The following is a 12374-nucleotide window of genomic DNA, read 5'->3' on the forward strand; positions in this document are numbered from 1 at the left end:
AGATATGTAGATCCGTTCGGGGCAATATGACAAAATGTGACCTGAACAGCTTTAGAATAGCCAAATTCATAAAAGGTAAATGTTGTCTGATGAAGTTTGAACCTTTGTTTCTTAGCTATTCTAAATTAGTACTGTAGATTCATCATTATTTTTTAATTTTAGTTGGTATAATTGCGCCGTGAATCCAACTGTTCAACGCACTACACATTCTATGCAGGCTTTATATGCAGAGATTGGCAGAACCACGAAATCAAATATCCACGATAATGTAAGTTTCCTCAATCCACGAAAGTTGATACCCACGAAAATAAATAGATCCCCAGTATTTGCTTCTACTTACAACTCTTCCGGCTTCATTGTTATGAAGATTTAACATATATCGAAAGTCTTTTCCTTTCTCTAGGACATCCACAAATTTTCTTGAAAATTTATGTCCAAATTTAGCATTGTCACTACAACCTCCCCAATCCCAGTCCGCTTTTGCTGATGGTTCTCTCATACTATAATCACAATTGCACGTGAGTATACTTCCGTCGGCGCATGCTCGTGCAATTGAATGTGTCACAGCTGCTGTTGTAATTGCATAAATGAAAGAAGTTTCTCTACAACCTGAAATAAGATGAATGAAATACCAAGAACGAAAACATGTAATTGATTCTTCTGTTTATAAGTGTTATAACAAATATGTGCTCGTTTTGTATAATTCCTGAAGATATAGATTATGAATTACATTATTACACAATATATTTTACAATATAGATATAATGGTAGGAAGATGCCACAACATTTTATCTTAAAACAAACAACAGCTTAAAGAACCAATAATCAAGTCCATACGTTAATTTTGGTAATGTTAGAACCCTGTCGGAATATGACATTAGAATAATGAATGTTATGAGTTTAGGCAGACTGCAACAAGGGAATTAACTCAATTGTAAAATATAAATAAATTATGGTGAATTGATACATGGTAAAAGGTATTTTAGAAAAGGAAGAGTAAGCAATCTTTACATCCGGTAATTATGTATCATATAAATATTGAGCATCTCATTTATCTCGCTATTAATATTAACATGTATAACAACAAAACTGGACTCCATCACAAATTCATCAAATATATGTCCATAGTACACGGATGCTAAGTTTCAAGATGATTGGACTTCAACTTCATCGAAAACTACCTTGCCCAAAAACTTTAACCTGAAGCGGAACAGACGGACGGACGAACAGACGCACGGACCAGAAAATATAATGCCCATAGATGGCCATAAAAAGAGGAAGTCCATAAAAACAAACAAAATCAAACTCTTATGAATCGCTACGGAACTGGTGAAAACAAACTGCCATATTCAAGACTTAAGGATGTTTGCTCCTCTACTTTTTGATTTTTTGCCAGATTTTCAGAATCCTCTGGTTTTATCCATGTATTAACATTAAAAAAATTTGCCCACTAACCCCTACTTTTCTTTTCATATTTTTATTACACATCATTTAAAAAGCCATATTTCAAAATCTTATGAAATCCTTGTTATTTTTTCATAGTTTTTTTAAACAAAAAAGGTGTCAATGTTAAGTGAAAGAAAAATCTAGAGATAATTATTTCCCGCCAAATTTTCAACGGCTTATATCTCGAAAAAAAACACACAGACCCTCCATTTTTTTCTGCTTTTTTAGTTTCTTTATTTACATACTTTCAATTTAAAACAGTCTTTTAAAAAGCTAGTTATTTTTAAACAGAGTAGCAAACATCCTTAATATAGCAATGTTAAACAATTAGACTACAGCAGCCATAATTGTGTACATCATAGACATACATCACAATTGACTTTAAAAATATTAATATTGTGTAAGTTGATTATTAGCATATAGAATTGCGTTTTCGAGACTAAATTAATCGATATATTTTCAAAAACCACACCAAAAAGTTACTTATTTTAAAAAGCATTTGTTTCATTATTTCTCTACGTAGTAATTTCCTTTTTTTCAAAAACCAGAACATTCCATCAAAAGAGTCACTTATATAAAGAGAGTTGATTTCATCATTTCTCTGGGAAGTAATTTTTTGTTTGTAAATTAATTGTGCAAATATTGGATTTCTTTTATTGATATTCATTTCAGATCTTTAATATACTTTTTCAGCATTTGGGTTTTTGCAAATAAACATAATGTCGTTTGTTGAACTAATTTTCCATAAATTCAATATTATTACAGAATTGCCTTTTTCTGTAAATAAAATAATATTCAATAACCGCATAAAGATAAAAACTTCAATCACTTTGTCGAAATAACTAATAAAATCAAAACTACATAAAATTCAACCAAACGTTTAAAATTACATTCATAAATTGATTACTTCGCGTGAGAAAATTTATACATTTCATAAAATGTAACAATATTCATCTTAAAAATATTTCATGGCTTTTTAGTTTTTTAGAGGAATTACAAATAAAAATACATTTTAGTGGTAAAATTCTTCAAAGAAATACTAAAAATTAAATGAGCCAAATCTGTAATTATGTTCTTTGTACATGTCAACAAGTAAACCTCTAATTTTTCTATGAAGTATTTTTTTTTCTTCCTACTTTTATAATGTGATTTCATTACTAAACTGTGAGAAACAGTTTTAAATACGTTGCATTTTTTTCTTTCGAATTTTCTTTTTAACTTGTTGATTAATAATACTTTTTGTACATTTATTTTTACTATTCAAAGAGATGTACTAAATTATACTTATATATTCTCCAATAAATAAGTGTAACATTAATGAGAATTATTAATATACATATACGAATCTGATGAGGGAAGCTAAACACTGAGGAAAATGACAAATGACACCCTATAACCACCGAATAACCAAGTTAAGATCGATCAACACCAACCCTTCTAAAACTGCAATTGATCTAAGGGGTTTCGGAAGGGTAGGACTATCTTGATTTTGTACAGACAAGCAATATTTCTAGAACAACACTAAACAGGTATCGAAAATATATTTTGAGCATCAAAACCCAAAAAAGAAAGCCCTCAAACTATTTACTTATAATAGAACAACTACATTGTAATTAGTCAAGTAAGTAATATAACAGTTGATTTCTATTCGTTAGTTGGTAATAGATAAACTCATCATAGATACCAGCCGGATTAAAATTTATGTTTGTGCTAGACGAACGTTCCGTCTACAAAATATACATCAAAGACACTCGAATGAAAAAGCCAAATAAAGTACGAAGATGAAGCTCATTGAGGACCAAAAATTCTTAAAAGTTGGTTGGCAAATTCGAGTGTGTGTCTTTGTCTGGATTGATGAACACACTCCGTGTTTGATTTCATTTTATTCCATGTAAAATAAAGGCAACAGTAGTATACCGCTAAATCGGGGTAACAAACTGAAATTGAGGGAACGCATTAAATATAAGAGAACAACGACACAACATTAAAATGTAACACACACAAACACAGAAACGGACTAAGCATTAGACAAAATCCTATGAGAATAACAAATATAACATCAAAACCAAATACATGAATTTGGGATAGATAAGTACACGTCTTATAGTAATGTGAATAAAAGTTGTCAATGAAAATGAATCCATAAGTGCCAACAAATAAACTCGCTTAGTTTGTTGCCCAATGACGACGTAACAGAATTTTGCTACTTTCATTTTTTAAATTTCCTGTTTCAAAATCATAAAAACATTAATTCATAAAACAAACTATGGTCCAAAAATTACTGAAAGTGATAACTATATTTCTTAATTAAATCATGAAAGTTTAAAGTTATTCTTAACTGAAGACCACCGACATTTTAACAAATATATTTTATAAATTTGTTTAAATGTTTTTTTTAAAAAATACGCTATTAACTCATATTAAATTTACATGAAAGCATTAATTGCCTTTTACCCGATATAAATGTATTAATGTATTAGAAATATGGTTGTTAATTAGTCTATGTATTAAAAAACTGATAATTGTTAAAGACGTATTATTTACGGAATACATATTTAAACATGTTGCTAGTCTTGGTTATTACATTATTAGTTTTTCATATTTTTTTTGGCCACGGGTTTTGTTCAGATCGACATTAGATTTGCTAAGACAAATATGATTTTCATTGTTTTGTTTAAGTTTATTTTTTACATGCCTTACCACGCAAGAGTATCAATTTTCAATTTTTCTGTGTTGTAACCCCCTTCTCCTCTCGTTCATATAAAATGTGAGTCCCTTCATGATCAGAATGAGAAATTCATCATTATGTCTTTTATTTAGTTTTAGGTTAAAACCATTTTCTTTCCTTTAGGTTCTAACAATACTAAATTTGTACTATGTTGTACCTTTTAACTAGAAACTAAATATTAAAATATTAAAATGTGTAAAAGGGAAAGACTCATCGTTAATATGTTACTTTCAAAGTGAGTTGTTTTTTAATCAATCAATTAAGTAACTGTTCTATTTTGCTTCAAATTATTTGCTAATTTGCCTAAAAATCAGACAGCGGTGAAGACCTACTAAAGTTGATAATAATTCATTTTCAAAATATATATAGTGCCCGAATAAAACATTCATTTCCTTTTCCTGATCTGGCAATTTAAGATACAATTTTGTTAAAATGCACTAGAAATTAACAGTTAAGGGAAGGTAACCCCGTTATTTGTCACCATTCTAACCCAACGTTATTTTGAGATTTCTTAAATAACCAGAAACACCAAAACCTCATAAGACCCACATGTACAATTTCTAACTCAGAATGAGAGTAACTTCAAAACAGGATGGATAGGTTGGTGATTTTTTTTTTCGGCAATGTTTTGAATTTTTAGACTGGCACTTATATTAACTTATAGCTCTGTCTAAATTTGAAAATCGCCAACTTAGTGACCTTCTTTATTGTACCCTTTAGGCGTTCTGATATTAGTAAAACTCTACGTTGTGTATAATTTGTAAGAAGATATAACATTAAATTTCCCAACATCACTTTAGAATGAGTCGCCACAATGTAACCTTTTTAACCACATATCATTTAAAGGTTATCATAAATGACCCATATCTAATGGGCAAAAATAAATGTTTCAATATTCAAAAAAAGGTTTTAACGGTGTCTGATTAAGTTTATAAATATATAATTTAAAATATTCTTTTGCAGTTAACCTGAATGTTTGTTTCGTTGTTGCTACTTTCAGTAAAGATAAATCCGTTTTAGTCATTTCGAACATAACATGATCATCTGTGTTTGACAAAAAAATGTTCGGTCTTTTCATAACTATAAAATTATGATGCAGCTAGAACTTTTCATACATTTTGCTGGAAAACATTAATCAAGTCATGTCATAGATTTCTCACGCAGTTCATTTTTTTATTTGGCAAACTTAATTTACAGATATTACGAATTATCATGAAAGGTTGAACAGCTCTAAATTGACTGAACCTGAGATTTTCTGGAAATTTACAACAAGTCTTGACATAACTAACCTATCTTTTGATCAGTTTACCCAAATCAGTGCTTAACAAAACAACCATCTTAGTTCAAAATCTGTTTGCCGTTGTTTATTATAGAACAGAGACATATTGTTTAATTACACGGGACTATAAAAACAAAAAGGCATTAAGCAGTATGACTTATCATATATATATATATATATGAATGACTGAAACATGTCAACGTCCAGTTCATCTGCGAGAGTCATCTTTGAACTTACTTACATTAGGATTTAGCTAAATTGATGTGGTTCAATTCGCTTAATAACGATTCCACGAACCACTGAACAATCTGCATCACCAGAGTTTGATTCGTGTTTTTATTTTCATTATTTCTGTGTATGTTTGTTTAAATTGCAATTTGCTCTCTTCAGACTATGATGTTTTCAGTGTCTTTGTACCAAGTCAGGAATATGAAAGTTGTTTTCCATTCGTTTGATGTGTTTTATCATTTGATTTTGCCAAATTAGCGACTTTCCGTTTTGAATTTTCATCGGAGTTCAGTATTTTTGTGATTTTACTTTTTTCTACGATTTGTGACTTTCATTGTCTCCTTTGATTTCCTAGTTTGTTCTTGACAAACCTTCATCAATAATTGTCTAATCATCGTTAAATTGAAGAAATCACAGACATGTTTACATGATTTGAAAATGCTATAAAACAAATATTTAAACAATGCCTTATTAGTAAACATCATTATAGAATATTAGCATTGTGCATTTTGTATGTCGTTTATATCTTGGCAATAATTGGTGCGGTTTTCCAGACAATATAATTCTCATAATATGCCAAATGGGAATTGCATAACGTTCCGCAAACAGTGTTTAAAACATGTTACTTTTGATGTGTTTCTTTACGTTAAAATTAATGGATTCAATATAGTCAATTATTGTCTGTTGTAAATGCATATTGCAATTGTAAGACTTGCGTCCCATGAGAGGAAAACTCCACAAGTATTCATGCATTCAATGTTTTGGCGTTTGATCTTTTGTGTTCACATGCATTTTGGGTTTTGTCGAATTATCGTAGTTCAAAGAACTGATATTAATGACAAATTTTATTATAATATGAGAAAATATAATGAAAAAAATATTTAATTATGTCAATGAACGTTGAAAACTTTTTATTGATATAAAAACAGTCTTCATGTGAAAAGAAAGTATCCTTATTTAGTGAAATAAATGTCACAAGGTAGAAAAAAATAATTATCAATAAAAGTATATTACTGTGATTTTATATGCAATTTTAAACATACGACACCTGCTTACATAGTTAAGGGACCATTTCCACAATTTTAATTAAGTCATCAACGGCCAATTAACGTTCAGGACACCTGCATAATTTGTTTATCCAATACAATATTCACCTTTCAAATATAGTCATTTATTTCAAATTTAGAAGTGTTGAAAAGATGCTAAATGTCCCAAAACCAGTCATTAAATCCGTAACTGTGTTATATATACATTACAAAAAAGTCGCTAAGCCACCTAATAGAATAAAAATAAAAGTTAATACGCACATGCAATAAAATAAATCAGGGAATGCTGCGTAGAACGTGTATCATTGTCAAGGAATTTCATCAATTACATGATAAGGGTATTTAAATATTTTTATATCCTTAGATTGTTTTAAGTAGTATATACTGATGTTTGTGAATTGAATAAACCGCTATAAACGACCTCATGTACAACACATAATTAAAATGTCAAAATACATTTTTTTTACGTTAAATACTATAACAAATTGACCCCTTTGAAGGTATTAGATTCTAATTGTGAATAATACTATCTTTTGAAATACTTGTAAACATTAATTTTACATGAATTCAATATAAAACACTACTTTTACACAGGTGTTACACCCCATAATTTAAGTATCAGTGTCGCGAGCACTGCAAATTTCTTCTTATCTTAAGCATCAAGGCTCACATCATCATTGTTTATTTGTTCCGAAAGACCGCCGACAGTGACCCCCTGTCAAAACGTTTGCATAACTGTAGACATAAGTTCTTAATCATGTGACATATGATGACCCCAGTAAAAAGTCAACATCAATAGAAGAATGACTAATATATTTCAAATATGTTCTTCTTTTATAGTGAAGTATGTTATTATAATACATTATACGCTTCTATTGATATAGTTTATACATAATAGCTATACTCTTGATTTCCATTTGTATAATTTGTAGTTTTTGTACTACAAATGTATATATTTGTCATGGTATATGACGAATACTTAATAGATTATAATATCAAAAATATTTCTTTTCTTTTTTCAATATGCAACACTCACTTTACTATTGAGAAAGTCTTGAACCGAACAATATTTACTGTTATTAAGAAAAATAATCTAAGATACCAGGCTTAGAATTTTGTACGCCAGACGCGGGTTTCGTCTACTAAAAAAACTCATTAGTGACACTCAAAACAAAGAAGCTTAAAGACTAAATAAATTCTAACAGCATTGAAAACCAATTTCGCAATGAGCCCTTTTCGGTCGACTTTACTGCAATTATTTTTCGCGTTGTTTTCTTCTTTTCCTGTTGTACTTGAAGAGTTTAACACATTATCGACGATTTATATTCATGAAAACTTGTTGGTTCACATTATCACAAGCGGTTCACAATAAATAACATCACCAATTAAGATTGTTCGGAATGAGTTTGATGCTGCACGATGTAGGACTTCAATATATACATTCTTTCTAAAGATCGCATATGATTCAGTAGATTTGAAAAGTTAGCCTAAATAGGGTTGTAAGCATCGCAATCGAGGTTAGCAAAGTGTTATTTTTCTCCTATTCAATTCGATGACGAAAAGACGATATGCGCTAACGTATAGTCGGGGAACAATTTGAGATACTTCTAGGTATTTTTCCTGCTTTTTTCAGCAATTTGACCAAAGGAAGGAAGTTGTGTAACTCTTTAACACATCCGATTCTGTAAAATAATCAACAGCTACACAGCAAAACATGGTTTCACTAATTTCATTAATTCCTAAATTTTAATGACTGTAGAATATGCATTATAATTCAATGAAACTTTGAAGGGTCAACGCGGCTTTTATTGGGTAGGATTTTAAGAAATAGAGTTCTTGAAAGAAGACAAGATATATACATTGAATGCAAACTGCCAGGAAGAAATATATATATATTATTTTTAAATATTTCAATTTTTTCGTAAGTTTGTTGTCTTTTTCTTCCACAAATATTTTATGTTGACATTTTTAAGTGTAACGTAATATTTAATGACATTTTATGATATCACACACGATAATATCTGTCTATAACATTAAAGTGCATATATGACTAAATCTAGAAGATTTTATTTACATTTTCCATTTAAATCTTATAAAATAAATATGAATTTCAATTAAAGAGTGAAATTGAAATATTTACAAACTTATTTTGATTGCACTAACCACATGAAAGCATATTTATAACTCGATTTATCGCACCTAATACTAAATTACTGGTAATAGACTGATTCATGATCTAGATACAAGGTAGATGCTGTTATACAAGTAAAAGGTTAAGCTAGCTATAAAGCCAGGTTTAATCTACGATTTTCTACATAAGAAAACGCCTGCACCACGTCAGGAATATGACAGTTGTTATTTATTCGTTTGAGGTGTTCGAGTTTTTGAACATGACATTTGATTAGGGAATTTACGATTTTAATGCACCTACAATCGCTCCAATTATTATGTGGGGTCTTTTTACTTAGTCTTTATTTGTTCTGTAGACTTGTTTTTCTACATGATGTTTTCTCTTTTTCTTCGACTTACTTTTTTTTTTATTTTATCCTTGTATATGCTGCCTTTTTTTCTATTTTTATCAATCTAAAGGGTCAATAATTCATTACTTATGAGGCCAAATAAAAAAGTATGTGTGGTTCCAGTTACATCTGAAAAAAGTTAGGGTAGATAGGTAGGGATTTTTTTTTATTTTATGGTTTTTTTTTACATTGAGTCTATGGAAGCAACATTCTGACTTTAACATTGCTTAATGAAGAATGACAATAAAATCTTTAGGGTAAGCTATTTTTAAGCCGAAAAAGTAGGGACGGTAGGGTTACTGGAACCACACATATATTTTTATTTGGCCCGAGCGATATGGTATCATGTGTTGGCATGTTTCTTTCATGTTTTCATGAAAAGGTTATTTTTTATTATTTATTTTTTTTGTACAAAAAATCTTTTTTACCGAATTGGTAAAATGTGCTACCTTATTTTGTACAATATTTTTCTAACTGTTATAAAGTTATAAAAGGATCACCACTATTTTTCGCTAATTTCCTAATACCCATTGTAAAAGGATGAACAACAATGAATGAATGAATGAATGAATCTTTTCTTTTATTCTCATAAACTAAATATAAAGTTATAGAGAATGGTACATATACATACATAAATAGACTAAATGCATGCATGGGTAAAATTTGGATATTTGAAAACTGCCTGTACCAAGTCAGGAATAGGACAGTTCTTTTCCATTCGTTTTTAACGTGTTTTGTCGTTTGAATTTGCCATGTGATTATGGACTTTCTGATTTAAATTTTCCTCTGAGTTCAGTATTTTTGTGATTTTACTTTTTGGATATTTGATTTTCTTAGAAATCATCTTAACATGGCTTTTGTTGATTTATCTACGATTTTTCAGCTAGAGACACGAAACACATTCAAGATAATAAAAAAAAAAGCTAAGTCTTATTTTGTTTTATTTTATACCAATACAAATGTATTCGATGTATGCGAATTTTTTCAGAACAAAATAATGTTTACTCTTATACGGATACAAATACGAACAAATTTGCAAAGATACAAGGAGTATGAATTATGACTGTAGGCACACGTTTCGTTTTAATAGATTTAATCTTGGTTGCTCTAATTAAAACTGTTTCAAAGTCGAATCAATTAAGAAGTTTAAAAAACACAAACAACCCTGTAAAGACGCGCAAAAGATATGTCCAAATCTACCTTTTCCTAGAGGTTAAACATTTTGAGTGTTTCGGAGTATTTGACCATTCAATGACCAGTGCATTTACAACAATAACCGTACCAATGATATTTCAGAGTAATGTCAACTCATGAGTAATTTTCTGATAAAAAAAAATGGAATATATTGAAGAAAATTGACAACTCCATTTGTCATATATCCTATGGAACGCGTGTGATATTAAAGTTAGTGCGCATGCCACGTATTTATTGAAGCCCAATACATAAACCATTGCAAAGCATTAACAAACCAGGGTGCTATCAGAAAATGTACTATCACAAAAATACTGAACTTCGAGGAAAATTCAAAAAGCAGAGTCCCTAATCAAATTGCAAAATCAAAAGCTCAAACACATCAAACGAGTGTACAACAACTGTCATATTCCTGGCTCTTTTCATGCATTTTCTTATGTTAACAATGGTGGATTAAACCTGGTTTTATAGCTAGCTAAACCTCTGACTTGTATGACAGTCGTATAAAATTCCATTATATTGACAACGATGTGTGAATAAAACAAACAGACATAATAGGTAAAAATGTCAAATATAGTAGTACAGCAGTCAACATTGTTTTATTATCTTAATCAATTTAATCAGAACAGTGTAAATCTTTATTGTCAAATGTCAATTTCGATTTAAGGAAACGCACGCATTGTTTTAATTTTATAAAATAAACTATGTATGTAAGTGTGTCTTGAACATACCATTTCCATAACGTAAATATGTGTAAGTTTTGTATCACAATTACAGGCCAGAAAAAAATGAAAAAAACATATTAACCTAAATCAAATAGATGTATATAAAACAGTCTTTTTAGGTCTTTAATGATAAATATCGGCAGTTAAGATGATGTACAGATCGGTAAAAAACCTTGGTTTTAATTGAATAAAACAAACTATATGTGTTAGTATTTCATGTAAATGCCAATTCATAAAACTGAATGTGTGTAAGCTTTTGTATCACAAATTTAGGTAAAAAATGGAATATACACATTAATCCAAATTCAAAAAATAAAAATCAGTCCTTTCAGGTCATTTAAGGTGGTACCCAACACTTTCACTTAAATTAATTTGGCTCGTTTAATTTTCATAAAATTTTGTCAAAGTATTTACTTTGACACTTTAACAAAAATTTAAAAAATTAAAAAAAATTTGAACCAACCATTTTGTCAGAAAAATTACACTGGTTATATAGCAAATTGGCAAACACCAATGTTGATCATTGAGAAGCTTAATATTCCCTTTACAATATAACGTAATTAAAACGTTTAGCTGACTTTACAGAGTTATCTCCCTGTAGTGTTAGGTACCACCTTAATGATAAAATCGGCAGTTAAGATAATGTTTAAATCGAAACAAACGTTAGTATTAATTAAATAAAATAAACAATATCTGCATGTTAGCGTTTCGTTGTAAATACCAATTCCTAAAATAAAATGTGTGTAACCTTTTATATCTCAAGTTTAGGCAAAAAATTTGAATAAACACATTTCTCCAAATTCAAAAAATATACATCAGTCCTCTCTTGTCATTTAATGATAAAAATCGGCAGTTAAGATGATGTTCAAATCGGTACAAACCGCGGAGAGGTGTTAATAAGATTAAAATCAACATATCTTAAAGTCAACTTATCTTAATTATAGTCTAAATACTACGATAATTAGAAGGAGGAACCTTTTATTATGACAATAAAGATCAAGATTGGACTTTTAATACCACTTTGTTGGGCCACCCCTGTTCCAAAGTTGGACACAAATTACTCACGCCTGAATAATCGCTTTTAACACTATTCGTTGACACTTTTCTAAAAGTTAGATTTAAAACTGTTTGTTCTCTCTTTATCAGATAAATGATTTGGGACTGTTCTATTTTATTGAAACATCAATATCTGACAGATTGTCTTATTCAGAT

General features: G+C 29.5%; 1 protein-coding gene across 2 annotated transcripts in view; it reads right to left on the reverse strand.

Annotated features, from left to right (window-relative positions):
* LOC143059644 (protein Wnt-1-like) overlaps positions 1 to 12374 on the reverse strand; it is a 40877-nt gene that overhangs the window by 7861 nt on the left and 20642 nt on the right. For both annotated transcript variants that reach the window (XM_076233166.1, XM_076233165.1), the window contains exon 3: positions 341 to 609. In XM_076233166.1, coding sequence (XP_076089281.1) covers positions 341 to 609 — 269 coding nt within the window. The remainder of the gene's footprint in view (positions 1 to 340; positions 610 to 12374) is intronic.

Source organism: Mytilus galloprovincialis, chromosome 14, assembly GCF_965363235.1.
Source record: "Mytilus galloprovincialis chromosome 14, xbMytGall1.hap1.1, whole genome shotgun sequence".
In the NCBI taxonomy this organism is placed as follows: Eukaryota; Metazoa; Mollusca; class Bivalvia; order Mytilida; family Mytilidae; genus Mytilus; species Mytilus galloprovincialis.